This window comes from Eublepharis macularius, chromosome 2 (genome assembly GCF_028583425.1).
Source record: "Eublepharis macularius isolate TG4126 chromosome 2, MPM_Emac_v1.0, whole genome shotgun sequence".
NCBI classification, from domain to species: Eukaryota; Metazoa; Chordata; class Lepidosauria; order Squamata; family Eublepharidae; genus Eublepharis; species Eublepharis macularius.
This window is the reverse complement of record NC_072791.1, coordinates 17,768,808-17,786,364: the sequence shown is the minus strand read 5'-3', so window position 1 is coordinate 17,786,364 and position 17,557 is coordinate 17,768,808. Positions and strand designations below refer to the sequence as shown.

General features: G+C 43.6%; 1 protein-coding gene across 2 annotated transcripts in view; it reads left to right on the top strand.

Moving 5' to 3' along the window:
- Positions 1 to 17,557, top strand: part of AKT1 (AKT serine/threonine kinase 1) — a 159,571-nt gene that overhangs the window by 114,551 nt on the left and 27,463 nt on the right. For both annotated transcript variants that reach the window (XM_054970862.1, XM_054970863.1), the window contains exons 4-8: positions 4,092 to 4,203; positions 7,227 to 7,374; positions 9,341 to 9,472; positions 11,620 to 11,685; positions 17,143 to 17,211. In XM_054970862.1, coding sequence (XP_054826837.1) covers positions 4,092 to 4,203; positions 7,227 to 7,374; positions 9,341 to 9,472; positions 11,620 to 11,685; positions 17,143 to 17,211 — 527 coding nt within the window. The remainder of the gene's footprint in view (positions 1 to 4,091; positions 4,204 to 7,226; positions 7,375 to 9,340; positions 9,473 to 11,619; positions 11,686 to 17,142; positions 17,212 to 17,557) is intronic.

Genomic DNA, 17,557 nt, shown 5'->3' with positions numbered 1-17,557 from the left:
GCTACAAATCTAGCTTCCACATCTCTCATAACAAATTTTGGCTGCAGCTCCTCTTTTATATACAACACCACTCCTCTTTTTTTCTTGTTGGAAGCCGCTACAAATTCTTTGCCCAATTTTCCAGATTTTAAATATTTTACATCCTGTTTTCTAATGTGGGTCTCCTGCAAACAAACAATATCACATTTTTGTTTTAGTAGCCAATGAAAAATATTTTTTCTCTTATTCGGTGAGTTTAGTCCATTTATATTCCAAGATAATACTTTACACTCCATATTCATGGTTTTGTTGGTAAGTCTTTTTCATTGTCCTTGATAAATCTCTCCATCTCCCGCTCAGATCTGATACGTTTTTTTGCCCCTCCAAACTCAAAGGACACTCCTTCCGGTAACTCCCATCTGTATCTGATATTCATGTCCTTCAAAGTCTGAATTAGCACTCTATATTTTTTCCTGTCCAATAACACTGATCTGGGCAGTTCCTTCATTATAATAATCGTCTTGCCATCAATCTCCAATGGATCTTGAAATTGTTTGGTCACAATCCTCTCTTTCATATTTCTAGTTGTAAACTGCACAATCACATCCCTTGATAGTTTCCTCTGGGTTGCAATTCTCGAGTTCACACGATACGCCACATCTAGAATAGCCACAATTTCCTCCTCCTCCTTCCCCAGGTAATCAGCCAACACCTCAGTCATCTGTTCTTGCGCTGACTTCCCTTCCACTTCTGGCAGACCACGAAAACGAAGCTGCTTCTCCATGTGTTTAGTTTCTGCAACTGACATCCTCCCCTTCACCAGCCTCATCTCTGTTTGTTGCGTGTCTATTAAATTCTCCATCGCGTCTTCTACTGTTTTAACTCTCTGCTGCGTTCCTTGTAATTCACTGCTAATCGTTTCCACACCTTTTTTCACTTCTGACAGCTCCGACTTTACTGTCTGTGTAACTTCCTTAACCTCTTTAATAAGCTCCAATTTCGTGTCCTTAAGTTCTTTCATCATGTCTATAAGTTTTTTGTCCAAGTTTTCTATTGCCGATTGCCACTCTTTTTTCGACATCGTGGGGCTTGCTTTAGCTCGCTCCCACGAATCTGCTCTCTTCCTCAGCTCCGTGGCGTATAATTAAACATTTTCCTTTTTTTAAATGTCCCAATCTTTGCCAAAATTAATTTTTTATATCCAAAATGTCGGGCGTCTTTTCTCTATGGTTTCTCTATGTTATTATAATCCAAGATGGCCTACTTCCTCTTCCGCTGAAGCCACGACCCTTCCACTTTCAAAGATGGCGATTCCCCACTTCCTGTCCTTTGGCAAGGGCCGCTTCCCTCCAGCCACTCTATTGTTGTTACGCACTTCCTGTTTCCCGTCTTCCCACAGCAGGTCTCGCGATGGTGCCTTTTTCCCACAGCTCCAAAACCACAGGTATTCAAAACAATAGTCCGATTTTTGTAATAACTTCTTTAAACTTAGTCTCTTTTAAAATACAACTCCTGCCGAGTCTTCACCTCCTTTTCTCTAGTCTGTTGCAGTTTAAAAGTCTACTTTCTTTCCTCTCTGTTTTTGTCAATCTGTCCCGTTTCAAGAGATAGCGATCTTTACCTTCTCTCCAGCTTTCTCGGGTTGTAATCGCTGTTTCGATCTTAAATTCTCCTCTCGACTTCCCTCCCCGATCGAAGCTTGGGTATGTAGGTCTTATGCCAGCCGAATTGGCCCCAAAATTGCCGCAGAGATTATAGCCGACCCGTCGCAAGGTGGGACCTCAAGGATCGGGGGGGAGACTCCTTGTGTAGAGCCCCCCCTCGTCCGAGATCTAACTCACCCTAGGGTCTTGAGCGTTCTTTGCCTGCTCCCCGCCTGAGAGCAGTCGGCCGCGGGTTATTTTCACCCCTCCGGCCGGTTAAAACGGCAATCCGGTCAGCTCCACAAATGGAGCTGCGTTAGACCTCCATGAATCCCAAACCGGAAGTCCGTTACCAAATTTTATTGATTGATTGATTGATTGAATGAATGAATGAATGAATGAATGAATGAATGAATGAATGTGTAGTCCGCTCTCCCCGCAAGCAGACTCAAAGCAGATCACATCATTTAAAAAGACATAAGAAACAGATAAAAAACAGATAAAACCGGTAGGTAGCATAAAAGAGCAAATACGATACAGAAAACCACCCACAGCAGCACTCGTTGTTATGGGGAAGAAGAAGGGGGAGCAAGACAAGTTTCTGTGCAAACTTTGAGTTTTTCATTGCATCTAGTTGAGATCTCAGGGACCCCTGTTATGCTAATATTATTAATGTTGTTACTTGCCCTGAGTCCGCTCGCAAGGAAGAAGGGCTATGATCTTTGTTTTTTTGATAAAGTGTGGTGTTGGGATTGGCACTGCAAACCCACTCGACCTGTTGTGCCAGGGCAGCAGTGGGATACGATGCTGTTGCATTGTTAGCCACCAGTGATAGGCAGAAGCATAGCACACATTTGGGAGATGGTGGGATGTGACCATGACAGGGATGGTACACCAGCATGCATTTCAGCCTCCCAAGGAGCCGTCTGTATTGATGACAGACCCTTGTGCATTGGGATATGTGGTGTTAATCACGCGCCATAGTGAGAGAACAGCTGATGGGTTGCCCCATTTCCTTAGCAGTGGGTGCTGCTATTGGTGCCAGACTCTCTAGTTTACGACTAGAATCAGAACGCTGTGAATATATGAGGCAACATGGAGGATTATATGTTTGCTCATCTGTTTTGTGAGTTTCTCTCTGTGGATATCAAAATGAGTCTATTCTAGCTATTACCATTTATTAGGGACTTCTGTATGTGTCTGTCTGTATTGTGTGCTAAGACACCTAGTCGAGCATGCTGATTGAATGCATGAAGTATATGAGATTCCTTTGAACCGAAGATGACCATTGGTCCATCTGTCTCTATTTATTTATTTAAAATGATTAAACTTCTCCTTTCTTAGCTAATGGCAGCTTCTAAATCCAGAATTAAAACAGACCCTTCTTGCCCCCACCCGCCGCCAATGCCTAAAGGTAAAGGTAGTCCCCTGTGCAAGCATCGAGCCATTACTGACCCACGGGGGGATGTCACATCACGACATTTTCTTGGCAGACTTTTTACAGGGTGGTTTGCCATTTCCTTCCCCAGTCCTCTACACTTTACCCCCAGGAAACTGGATACTCATTTTACCAACCTTGGAAGGATGGAAGGCTGAGTCAACCTTGAGCCGGCTACCTGAACCTGGCTTCCGCCAGGGTCGAACTCAGGTTGTGAGCAGAGCTTGGACTGCAGTACTGCAGCTTACCACTCTGTGCCATGGGGCCTACAGCCTACACTCCATCAAAAGCCCTAACCAATAAAATGTCACTTTGCAGAAACTTTTAAGGAGGGCACCTCCTTACCTCCTTGGGAATCCAGTTCTATAGAATTGGGATTGCTGTATAAAAAACACGGGCTCTGGTGGATGCCTGGTGAACACGTTTCGAGTTCTTGAAAGCGCAAGTGCTTGAAAATGTTTGGGAAATTCCCATCATAATATCAGAAACTGGGGGAAGGGTGACAGAATAGGATTTCTAAGCATTAGGGTGAGGGGGGAGTGGAGCTTTAGTGCACAGCCGTGTTCCTCCCTAGTCTAGCAAAAACAACCTGTGTAAATCATGCAGATTTCTCTGCTCTGCATAATCTCTACATGCCTTAGAATTTAGCTTCCGGATAGGATTTAGACCCCATGCAGAATTTAAGGATTTTGTTTGTTTAGTAAGTCGGGAGGCCAGCTGTGGATCTCTTGTGTCCTTTCATTTACCTGCACTTGTAGATTGCAGAAAACGAGCAGGATCGGTGGGGTTTTGTTCAGGCCCCAGATCAGAAGAAGGTGTCCGAAGTGTCCTTGATTTAGAACAAAAGGTCCCATGCCCTAAGCTGCTCCCCTTGGCTCGCCAGCCCAGGTCCGTCTCTGCTCTCTGAAAAGCGCTCCTTACCGAGATTTCCATGCCTGATTAATCGCAACAGTTTGCGAGATAAGAATAAAGACAAATGATTATTTAAACCTGCTTACATACCGTGACTTTCCTCCCTCGATCTGTGCTAGAGTGCCAGTTGATGAAGACGGAGAAACCCAAACCAAACACATTCATCATCAGATGCCTCCAGTGGACCACAGTAATTGAAAGAACATTTCATGTGGAGACTCCAGAGGAGAGGTATGTTCTCTTCCGACTTGAATGCAAAAGCAACTTGCGGAAGCAGATGTAAACGTTCAGCGTTATTAGTGCGAGCCGCCTTCTCGAAGCTCGCTTTTTTTAAAAAAAAAAAAAAATTGCTCTGGTGTTGTGGGTTTTACAGTGCAATCCTAAACAGAGTTACTCCAGTCTAAGCCAGACTGAAATCAGAGGGCTTAGACTGGAATATCTCGGGTTAGGATTGCACTGTTTAAGAGTCTCATTTCCTGCGAAATTCACTTTTGTAGATGTCAGTAGGAGGTGGGTGGGTGGCATAGAAGGGGCTGCTTAAGGAGCAAGTCACTGGCTTGGATCAAATATTTCCATGGGTGCAAATATTTCTGCCCACAGGGTGTGATTTTCTCATCTCCTCCCTCTTGCAGCAGTCCGAAATGCCCCCCTCCCCGAAATCCAGCTGTGGATTCAGGAAAAGAATTTGGCGGAGGGAGTGCTTTAAGGCTTCTGCAGGAGAGAAGAGGCAGGAAAATCAGACTTCAGCTAGAAATCCCTAGAAAGTTAGTTTAGATCCAACCCTCTGTGTGTACACTTGAATGTATATGTACGTTGTACACTCATTCAGGCCTGTGGTGGGTGTTAAATTATCCTCAAGCCGACGTAACGTGTGAAATGTATATGCTTGTCTCCAAGTTAGCCTTTAAAATACTTTAAAAATATTCGGAATAATTTCAGATGATGGGGCTGGTTATCCCCTTTTAAAGACTTCAGTGCCCAGGGCCCTAAATTCCTTGGATAATTTCTTTTTCCATGTATTTCCCCTGCATCCTTCAGATCCAAGGCCTTGGACTTTATTTGGTCTTTCTTGGATTGGTCGGATCATGGATTGGGTGTGTCCCCATCCCCCCCGCCCCCGTTGTGGTTCCCACATTTCTGAAAGGGAGTTCCAGAGGTTATACTCCTGTGCTTCATATTAGTTAGGGATGTAAATATTGTTTTTAAAAGCTGCTGTTTAAACTATTAAATATTATCGTTTAAACAGTAATTAGAAACAACCTGCGGGAAGGGCATGGATCATACTGAATCTCATCGTTTCTCAGCTGGTTTTCCATAACAGTCTCTCTGGCCCATAATGGGGGGAGGTGTTTATTGTTAAATGTTTATAGAAATATATAAATGGTAAGTAAATCATTATCATGGTCTTTTCTGCATGGTGCTTTTTTATCAGGTCTGGCCCCATACTGCATTGATTTCTCTCCAGAGTTCTCCATATATGGTCCAATGACTCCGATTCAGTCTCCCAATTGCTTCCCAGACTTTTTTTGCTTTCTGCATGGAGAAAGGCTGCATCTGCCATGGATAAGGTTGCCAGGTCCCCTGACCCCAGCACCTTCCTTTTGGCTCCCCCACCTTGCGCGTGCAATGACGTCACTTCCAGGAAGTGACGTCATCATGTGGGTCACGTGCTGCCCTAGGAGCACTCCTGTGCTCCGCAGGGGGCTAAATTAGGCCTGATTCGGGGCTGAGTTCGGCTGCTACGGACTGCAGGAGCACTCTTGTGCTGCGCAGCAGCCCACCAAATCCAGCCCAATTCTGGCTTGGATTGGGCCGTTGTAGCGCACCGGAGCACGCCCTGGGAGGAGCGTCCCCCCTGCCGGCCAGGTAAGCAGGAGCAAGGGGTGGAGGGTGGGAGTGGGGGATTCCCCCTTCCCCCACGGAGGACTGGGAACCCTAGCCACGGAGTCGATCTTTCCCTGGCTTTTCTGGAGCTTTTCTCCCTGCACACATGCTCCAAGGATTTTTTTTTCCAGCAAAGTCAACTCAGGGCTTTTTTGAAGAGCAGAATGCTTTCTTTAGTGTGAGGCCTGGCCCTGGTCCTGCCTTTTGCCCTCCCCTTTATTCCCCTGCATCTTGATTGGTTGAACAGCAACCAATCCCATTTTTTTCCTGATTTAAAAAAAAAGAAGGAAATAACGACATTGCAGTGTTGGTGCCTGAAAGCAAAAGATATTGCAATTGCCGGAGGGAAAATGCTGCAATACATTTGCAGCTACAGAGAGCTCTGAATCTTGCATGATATTTTAAAGTTTTCACCTGTGCTTCCTGTACTTTTTAGTCCATTCTTTTTTGGTGGATTTTTAAACATTTAAACAGCAACCTTGCAACATTGGTGCCATAAAAGAGACCCCCAAAAAGTTTCCTCAGTGATCAACTGAGAAGACTGACCAGTCCTCAGCCTATCAACTGATCTGCCCTCAGCTGATCAGCTAAAGAAACTGAGACGATCTCAGTGGATCAGCTAACAAAACTGAGCTGTCCTCAAAGCCCACAGCAGGAACGGGGCATTTTTCTAGTGCGGAAATAAAAAACAAACACCGCTTCAGTTCGACTCCCTCACATTGTAGAATTAAAATATCGAAGCAGTACGGGTCCAGAACTGATGAATAAAGCTGATCTGATCCTCATGGATTGAATATACAGAAAGCCAGATGTAAAGTTCACCATGCAGAAGAGGCTGATGTTATCACTTAATAATTTTACATTCCTACTGCGTTGGATTTGTATTTATTTAAAAAAAACCTCTCTCCAATCGTGGAGGCTCAAAATGGTCTACAGAAAGTGTTCTACATAGTGAACAGACAGAGCAAAAAATTAAACCACTTAAATAGAAAAAATAGGGCAAAGAATGCAACAGCGCCACCCTCCCCATTACAAGAGTTTTAATTGGTTAGTTTTTCTACCATCTGTCTTAGTTGTTATAGTTCTTTGCATTATTATGGTTTTAAATTGTTTAAGTTTTCCCCCCTTTATTGTAAAAGCCACTTGAGAACATGAGAGGGAAAACAAGCAATAGGCTTGCATATGTCTTTCCCTCATTTTCTGGCTAGCATATATTGGTTTGTGAAACACACGAAGTCACCTGCGCCTAATAGCGTGGCTTAACTAATAAGGTGCCTTGTTCTAAGTAATTGACGGCCCCTGACAGAGCAGGTGGTACATGGCTAATGAGCGTGACGCATGTTTCTGCTTTATTTTATTATTATTTTTAGAGAAGAATGGACAAAAGCCATCCAAACAGTAGCAGACAGCCTTAAGAAACAAGAGGAAGAAATAATGGATTTCAGATCTGGTTCCCCCAGTGATAATTCAGGTGCTGAAGAAATGGAAATTTCTATGACAAAACCAAAACATAAAGTGGTAAGTGTGACGGTAGAATTTTTAAAAAATGCCCAGTCATTAGCAGATCTATTTAAGTCTACTACTGGAAGAGGGGTAGCTTGGAGACTTCACAGGCTATGCTTGTGGTTTTCAGAGAGCTGGTGTAGTGGTTAGTGTCAGGCTAGGATTGGAGAATCCTGGCCTCTGCATTGCCATGAAGCTTCACAGAGTGATCTGTGGCTCAACCACACACTTCCCATCACTTATCTTACAGGGTTGTTGGGAAGATAAACTGGAGGAGGGGAGAACTGTGTATGACATCTGGAATTGGTTGAAGGAAAGTTGGGATAAAAATGTAAGAGAGAGACACAGGTTGATTCTGCACACGTTGGATAAAGCACTTTCAATGCACTTTAGCTATTGTTTTGAAGTGGATTTTTTGTTTCACACTCGAAAAATTCAGTTCCAAATGATCTCTAAAGAGGACTGGAAGTGCATTATCCAACGTGTGTGGAATCAGCCACAGATTATTTCGGGAAGTCTGGGTGATCTGTGAAATTGATCAGGGGCTCTTCGGTGAAGATCTATATTGGCAAGCGAGCATGTCTGAATGATAGATGAAGATGGGTAGCCGTGTTTGTCCGTGGCAGTAGAAAAGAGCAAGAGTCCAGTAGCACCTATAAGGCTAACAAAATATGTGGTAGGGTATGAGCTTTTGTGAGTCACAGCTCACTACTTGGTATCTGAAGAAGTGAGCTGTGACTCACAAAAGCTCATACCCTACCACAAATGTCTGAACGAAGGCATTGATTACTGCTGTTGATCTGCCCCCGCCTCAATGTGCAACTGTGGTAAAGTCTTAGATGTGTGTTAAGACACATACCTGTGAGGTAGATTAGAGAGCGAGTGAGTGACTGTCCCAAGGTTACCCAGTGACTTGGTGGCTAACTGGGGTTTAAACCCAAGTCCTTCTGGCCCTAGACCTGCTGTGTAATCATACCATGCCATCTCCCGGTCTCATTTATTAAGTAAAACCTGTTGAACAACAGCAGAATTTGTGGAGAATTTATGAAAGAGGAAGCTTAGCCAAGCTCCTCTCAATTAAGCCCCTTATCACAGATCAAGCAGAGCTGTTGCAAGGATTACAGAGGTAATGTATGGGACGAAGTGTGATTTTGAATATTCAAAGTGCTTCACATTCATTACCTCTGTAATCCGTACAACAGCCCTGCTAAGTATGTGAGAAGGGGCTGAACCAAGAAGAAGCAGCCTGCTAATGTTTCCTGCGTCATAAACGCTCAGCAAACTTTCTGTTAGGCAACTGGATTTTCACAAAACATCGGTCGAAATTTAGAGATGCTTCCTTCTGAATTTGGAAAAAATTTATTCTGAAAACATTTGGTTTGGGGTACGCCTTCAGTGTTTATTTATTTATATGTTGCCTCCTCCAGAGTCCTGCTTGAGAAGGCCTACCAGTAAAAACAAGACCATAAAAACCAGGGGAATAAAAGCAGTACAATTAAATACGAGTTTGCGAGAATAATTTCAAAGATTGGAGTGAAAATTGGACTTTTCAATAAGTTTAATTCATTGTGCAACATCTTACAAAGCTGGTCTGCAAAACCGAGTGAGTGTAGTGGTTAAGAGTAGCAGGACTCTAATCTAGAAAGCCAGGTTTGATTCCCCGCTCCTCCACTTGAAGCCAGCTGGGTGACCTTGAGTCAGTCACAGCTCCTTGGTGTTCTCTCAGCCCTACCCACCTCACAGGATAATTGTTGTGAGAATAATAATAACACATTTTGTAAACCACTCTGAGTGGGTGTTAAGTTGTCCTGAAGGGTGGTATATAAATCGAATGTTGTTGTTATTTCAGAGCGTATTCTGGAAGACCACTGGGAAAGGTGCCCCCGTAATCTATAAGAGCTCAAGATATTTCCAAGCTCTCAGTCATTTCCCCTCGTTTATATAGTTTTGAAAGTCAAACCTTAACTGCTGTCTTCAACAGACCATGAATGAATTCGAATACCTTAAGCTGCTGGGGAAAGGCACATTTGGGAAAGTTATTCTGGTGAAGGAGAAAGCGACAGGACGGTATTACGCAATGAAAATTCTGAAGAAGGAAGTAATTGTAGCAAAGGTAGGACATGGAACATCCAGCTTCCTCTTTATTGGCTCCAGTTCTTGTTGAGCAGGAAGAGGTGGAACAGAGAAGAGGGGGAAGGCAAATGGTAGCCAATAAGATCAGTATCTTCTAGTTGTTTAGGCTACCAAGCAAGATTGACTGTCAGGCAGTACCACCTGACCTACTCAGACCAATAGGTGCCAAGAGGCTTTCCTTAATGCTGTGGCTGATCTCCTGCAGTTTCTTTCTTTGGCTCAAACTGGAGAACGATTGAATGCCCCCCTGAAACACAGAGGTCACTTGTTCAGGACTCTGCCTGTGGGCTCAACTCCTGATAGTTTTTCTCTCTTCGCTTGGGGCTTTTACAAAAATTATTTCTTTTTAAAATCCTTTCTGTCTTTGAGATGTGTTTTTTTCTTCAAAGACATACTTTGACCTTTAAGGGCGCCATATAGTTATGCAAAACTTACTTCTTTAAAACTTTTCTAGGCCACCTCTCCAAACACCTCCTCAAGGTGAATTAAAACAAGGCTATCATATCATAAAAACAGCAACATAAGAATAAGCAATATTAAAACAAGCTGTTAAAAAATCTAAGAGGATAAAAAAATATATAATGCAACATTCAGCAGCCTAACATAATACCCATAAAACAACCCTTGGGCCAGGAAGGAAACCATAAAAACAGCTTCAAAAGAATGGAACTGCTCAGGATAAAAGCCTTGGGGGACAAGAAATTCTTGGCTTGACACCTGAAAGAGAGTAATGTAGGTGCCAAAGGTGAGATGACAAAGGTTTTCAAAGGTGAGGTGCCGTCACTGAAAAAGGCCCATCTCTAGTTCCACATCCCAAACGTCTGCAGGCAGGGCGCAGAGAGATGGGCTTCTAAGGAGGGTCTGAACTGCCAAACTGCCAAACATGAACCAGGAAAATGGTGGTTTGTTGTGGTTCGTGGTTCGTCATGTTTCACAAACCACAAACCGGCATGAAATTAGCCGGTTCACGAACTGGTTCATTTGGTTTGTGAAAACGTCACTTCCAGGGCTACAGAAGGTCTGAAGAACGCCCATTCCCGCCCCCGTTGCCTAGGAAACTGATTGATCAACGCCATGCTGTCTTCAGTGATGAACCAGAAAACAAACCAAACGAATTGCTCTAAAAATTGTAATAGTTTGGTACGGTTTGTTAGAAATACCCTTCAACGAACCACCGATTCGTGAAACAAAAAACGGCCCAGTTTGTGACAAACTTCGGTGCATATTTTGGTTCATGCCCATCTCTAGTGGTGGAGTTGCCTGGGGTTAGTTTGTTGTTATCTTTAGTATCCAGTGTGGGAAACAATAAAAATCTTTCAGCTGGGTAGCTGTGTTAGTCTGCAGTAGAACAGCATGGTTCGAATCCAGCAGCACTTTAAAAATCAACAACATAAGCAACATAAGCAAAGCCATGTTGGATCAGGCCAGTGGCCCATCCAGTCCAACATTCTGTCACACACAGTGGCTAGAAATCCAGTGCCATCTAAAGGACTGTCAGTGAGGCCAGGACACCAGAAGCCCTCCCACTGCCTTCCTTCCAGCACCAAGACAACAGAGCACCACCTCCCCACAAAGAGAATACCATCTATCTCCTGTGGCTAATAGCCACTAATGGACCTCTGCTCCATATATTTGTCCAGTCCCCTCTTGAAGCTGGCAATGCTTGTAGCTGCCACCACCTCCTGTGGCAACGAATTCCATGTGTTTATCACCCTTTGTGTAAAGTAGTATTTTCTTCTATCTGTTCTAACCCGACTGCTCAATAATTTCATAGAGTGCCCACGAGTTCTTGTATTGTGAGAAAGGGAGAAAAACACATCTTTCTCTACCTTCTCTAACCCGTGCATTATCTTGTAAACCTCTATCATGTCTCCCCTCAGTCGTCTTTTCTCCAGGCTAAAGAGCCCCAAGCGCCTCAATCTTTTCTCATAGGGAAAGTGTTCCAACCCTTTAATCATTTTAGTTGCCCTTCTCTGTACTTTTTCCAGTGCTATGATATCTTTTTTAAGATTTTTAAGATTTTCTAGGTATGAGCTTTCGAGAGTCAAGCTTTCTTCGTCAGATAGAAGTCTTAATTTAAAAAGAACATTATGTCGTTTATTCATGATATGTTGGGTTTCGCTGCAGGATGAAGTGGCACATACCTTGACAGAAAACCGTGTTTTACAAAATTCTAGGCATCCTTTCTTAACAGTAAGTATTCTTCTTTAAGAAAAATGTGTGAGATGAGTGGAGGGAGGGGGGAATAGCAAATCTTCATTAACAGAAGTAGGTCTTGGAGGCTTGCGTGTTCCAGACTGGAGGGAGGTGGATTCGAGAATGTGATGGTGACTCATTGATATAAATGGGGTTCAGGGGTCTTTCTCATGTTATGTAGCATTCTGTTAGCCTTGGTTACATTGCTGTTTCCCACTTAACGTGATGGGAAGATATAGGTTGCAAAACACGCAGCGGATAAATGCCGAAAATTGACACGACTGCAGCAGCTGTCCAGCCTCACTCAGCTGTATTTTAGGGACCTGCGTTTGCCTGCTGTTCTGTACAGGTCAGTTACAACCTTGAGCTCAAGCCTTGAGCTTGCACACTTTAAGGCACATGTAGATGTGGATTTGCAGTTCTGGATTTGGAGCAAGAGTGCCAACCGTTGTTTGCCAGTTCAGACAGGATGGCAAATGTGGTTTGCAGCAAACAGGAACTGAGGGAATGAATTGAGAGGCACAAGGGGAAGAGATTTCCTTCCCATGCGCGACCGTGCGCAATCTCACTCCTAATTTCAAAAAAATTGTAGAAAAGTGTGATAGGGTACATTTGTCTCATTAAACTGATTCTAAAATTAAATGTGCTTGCAGCTATAGATGATATGAAATTAGCACAATAAATAAATTGAATAAAACTACCACTATTTTATTTAATTTATATTTATTGATTTTTATGATACAATTTATACCTTTTCTGAAATGCAAAGTTAACTAATGAATGCAATCATTTTAAAAGGTGCGGCCCTCCGCTAACCTCCGCTCCCACAAAGTGGCCCCCGAGCCAAAACAATTGCCCACCCCTGGATTAGTCTAAAAAACAAAGGTGGAAAGAACCTCAGGAATAACAAAAAAGAAAGAGAATTAAAGTACCAGAGGTCTGTAAAAAATACATAAGGACGAATATAACGGTTCATATAATACAAAATCACGAATAGGAAAAACATATTTGTAATTAAAAATTTGCAACAACAAAAAAGTAGTGTAATTAAACATACACTGTAGAGAATTGACAAGCTACAGATGATCCACGACAACAAAGACCGGATGCCGGCTAAATTCCTGTTTCGATGTATAAATCTTCATCAGTCGTGAGCAACCTTGTGCACATAATTTTGAAGACAAGGATTCGGAAGCTAGTTGGTGGTATACAACACAACGTAACTGCAAAGAATAAATATCATGGCTTCAATCTTCATTGGTCATAATAAACAACCTTGCGCTTGTCAATTTAGAAGCCTGTGATAAACAGTTATGGATAGATAATAAATACTAACACACTTAAAACAAAACATGAATTTAAATGTATCCTATAAAGTAAATTGATATACCAGAGATTCAAAAACAATTCATAATGAGAATTTGAGAAAAATCTATGAAAAGATTTATAAACAATCCCATCCATTCAGTGGAATCATTAATAACAAATCTGCTGGACTTTTGTCTGCTGATTTGTCTAAACAGCTGGTAGGTTTAGCAGCCGCACTGACCCAGTCCGAAAGACAGAGGTGGGTTCTCTTTTCCTTGCTCAACATGTGGACGGTGATGGAGGAGAAATAGCACCAGGGCTAAAAACGGGGGTTGCCTTCACCTGATCGCTGGGACCAGCCTTAAAAGAGAGTCTGTGATCAGACTAACGTTAATGAATGAAACAGCCGTCCGTTTCCTCTCTCACCGTTACAGTTCTATTGTTGTTACTGTTCTCCTCTCCCCTAGTCCAGGTTCCCTGATTTTTGAGACACTTGACTGAAAACCATGTTTATTAATTGCTTGTAAGGGCATTAGCTATATAACTCAGCAGGTCGGACTGGACCCCAGTCTGAATACATTCCCATACCCACCTTCTCTGCTGTTCTTCCGTCACTTAGGGACTGTCAAGAAGGTTGCATTGTGGGGAGTGGGTTGCTTGGCCATCCTGTGGCTCGGTCACCCTGTGCCTGGGGTAACATGATCTTTTATCACGATGATAATTCCAGAGCAGTGGCCGTATCAGTTTGTTTAGCAAAATTTAAAAAGGACTCCAATAGGACCTGAATAACTAACAAAACTTATTCCAGCATCAGCTGATAAAATATCATTAGTCTTTGAGGTGCTGCTGGACTCCTGTTTCACAATGATCTTTCTGCATCTGCCGAGGATAGGATGGCCAGAGAGCATGCAGCAGCAGCAGCCTCCCTGCCTTCCTGGCTGCCCATCATGTTTTGCAAGATCACATTTCTTCAAAGCTCTCTGCAGAGCTTGAGGCATAAGGGGCTTTGTGCAATGAAAGGGGCCTCGGCTGCTTCAATTTAGCACAGTAGGGAGGGACATTGAAGGGTGTTGCCTTGAGCTGGCCATGGTTATATACTACTCCTGGCTTGCTTTGGGCCTTTGTATAATTTATAAAAGTCTAAATTGTAGCCTTCTGGCTAGAACATCATGTGTGGGTCTGGAAACCTTGGGACTGAACCCCAGAACACTTGGCCTCAATCAAGCTTCCTGCTCACTGGCTTTGTTTCCCATCTGTAAAGTGGGAAATCATAGTGGCTTGCAAAAATAGTAGTGTCAGTGTGAAAGAGAGAAGAATCACGGGTGCAGGCAGTCTTAGTGATTCTGGGGCCCTGGGCAAAAGTCCAGATGGGGCCCTAGAATCACATTTGCTTATCCGTGCCTTGTTAAGGCTCCCCAAGCCATCAGTGTCGAGATTGATATCTCAGCTCTGAATAGCTGGGAATGCCTTAAATATGAGACCTAAAAACAGAGATCTCTCTTTGAAGAGCCCGTTACTTAGAGTGGAACTACAAGTGACAAAAGGCACAGGTTGGACACTTGTCAGCTTCCCTCAAGTTTTGATGGGAAATGTAGGCGTCCTGGTCTTGCAGCTTGGCTCTCCGACTGCTGTCCAATGGACTTTTCAACTGTCACTTGTCCAACATTCCGCCAAGCTGCCTACATTTCCCATCAAAACTTGAAGGAAGCTGACAAGTGTCCAACCTGTGCCTTTTGTCACTTGTAGTTCTGCTCTTAGTGCATATCATTTATAGGGGTTCTCCTTGTTTAACTCTTCCCATCAAGGCACACAGAGACTCCTATTAGAGTTTAAAGTTTACTGAAATAAACTCTAACTTTTTTGAAATAAAGCAAGATACCAGAATATAAAGGATTATTAAAATAAAGCGTACGAATGAGAAACAGTTATATGCACAAGTATTAATTCTAACATCTCTCAATTAAATCTAAGATTGATTTAAAATCAGATACACTGTGAAATGCATTGAATTTTCAATAAGCACACATACAAATAGATTTTTATCACCTAAATCTTCATGGGATTTCTTTCAGCAAAACCTCAATACTTATCTGGGTGGCATATTTTATTCTAATTGACGTGTGCTATCTACTGAGGAATCTAAGATCTTTCACCTGTGACGAAAGTATCAAAATATGATTGATTTAAGATTTAGCTGATTATTAGACTTTCAGTTGTGACATGCTACCTAGCCCAAAAGTGATGTCATGGCCAGGTGACAGATAATTGAATAAATCATTAGAAGATGATAGGAAAAGTTAAAGCAAGCAAATCATCTTTGACCCATTCTGGAAATGAAAGAACCGTTTATCTACGACTGTCCACGACTTTTAACAACAACAACAACTGATTTTTATACCACTCTTCAGGACAACTTAATGCCTACTCGGTTGCAAGGAACATCTGTGTGCTTATACAACCTGTTAAAAAAACTACATTTAAGGTCATACACAGTTCACCAGAATACATATGTGCAGCTGTGGCGTAATGGGATCTAATCTGTATTCCCGTTACACCTTGGCCTTCCCTTCTGGGGTCAAGCAAAGGGAATCTTTGCTCTATGTGAGGAGAGTGGGAGCTGGCATCAAATGCCAGCTTCCCAAGTCCTGGACAGGGTGGGCACAAGGCTATTTACTGCAATTGGACTGCCCGAGCCCCAGATAGAACGAGTGCAAGTTTTCCTTCTTTTCCCCCCTTCCATCAGGTGGTGGGGCTGTGAGCAGTCAGGGCCCTCCACAGCATGGGGTCCAGGCCAGCCGCGCCTGTTGTCCATTGGCTAACACTGCCCCGGATCACGGGCAGTTCTCGGAAGCCAACAATGATGTGGCTAAAAGGGCCGGTGTGATTAGTTATCAATAATGAATTAGCGGCAGCCAGCAGATTCCAAATGGGACTTTGCTGAAATAAAGAAACGTCACTGCGTCTCCCCAAAACGATGCCTGTTTTAAAATGCCTTATTATTTATGGATATATTTATTTTTATCGACTACAGCTCCTTGTCTGGCTCAGCAGCCGCAGCTGTAGCTTCTGGGCTGCAGCCCAAGCAAAACAAAACTTGAGGGCATGTCGAACCAAGCTGGCGGTTCTCGTGATGTAGGAATGTGCCTGACGCAAGGAGGCACCGGCATTTGAGGGCGGAGAGGGGTTGAGATGTTCCCCCAACATCCCTCGCACGTTCTGTGTTTGTGACTTGATGGTGGGAGGGTTCGTACGGATGAAATTTCTCGGCTGTCTGGCTTGTCATCAAGGAGCTGCAACTGAAAGAGCTGTGGTAGGGGGGAGAAGAACGATGCCGAAATAACAACGGGCATGTTTCACCCAGCAGTCTGAAAGGGTCTAGAGGCCTGCAACTGCAAAAAGACAGTGAATGTTATAGGATTTCCCCGGAAATACCCACCTTTCTCAGTCTGAGCTGTTTGCCAGTGTGGTAGTTTTAGTCCAGGACCCAAATCCACAAAATTCGCATGGTCTCTGCTCTTGCCTTCTCCAAGCTCCCGTGGCAGAGTGGGGATTCGAACCCAGGGCTCCTAGACCCTAGTCTAACCACTATGCTGGCTCTTCCCGCGGATTCCTGATTGTGAAAATTAATCCCAGCAAGCAAACTTCCTCGGAAGGCAGCTTGCCTATTTATTACCAGCTTCCCCTTAATAATACACAACTGTAGGGTATTTGGAGGGCATTTTCTGTGTTGTTCTTACTTCATGCAGGGTGCCAATAAGGTCTTGAGGGCTTTGCCAATGGCCCTCGTATACAAAGAGTGGACCCTAGAACAAAACTCTTGGTTCTGTGACAGATACAGCAGAGTTCTTTAGGAGGTCAGCCAAAGTGGGGTTTTCTGAAACTGGGAAGAAGGTAGGAAATCGGGCTTAGACTCGAGACACTTGTGTTAAAATTCCAGCGTGGTTTACAGATTCAAAGGGTGGCTTCAGCCTAGTCGTAAGTTGTTTGACCCCAGTTCTCCAGCTGGGAAAGTGGAAATAGCAGCAGCAGAAAATAACAGTACTAATACTTGCTATGAGGGCTCAGTCTAGATTTAGTTTTTTTTAAAAAAAACACTTGGTGATTAAAAAAATCAACGTCTTTTTAAAAACGCCTTTTTTTAAACAGGCTTTAAAGTATTCCTTTCAGACGCATGACCGGTTGTGCTTTGTCATGGAGTACGCCAACGGAGGGGAGGTAAGGGTCACGTTCGCCTCTCTCGGACGTTCTTATGTGTTTGGTGTTTGACCCCCCCCCCCCCCGGTGTACTATTTTAGTGACTTGCGCATTCTCGGAGCGTGTCGTAGCAAACCCCAGTGGTAGAACATGCGCTTCACGTGCGGAGGGTCCCTGATCCAGTCCCCCAGTGACTGTTCAAAGGGATATCAGGTAGCAAGGCCAGGGAAGACTCAGGGCCCCCGGAGAGCCACCACTGATCCTTGCAAGGCTGTACTAATGGCCTGACCTGGCAGAAGGCAGCTTTTGACAAGAAAGACAGGTGAATGTCACTAAGGTGTAATAACAGCTGCCGATCTCCTGAGCA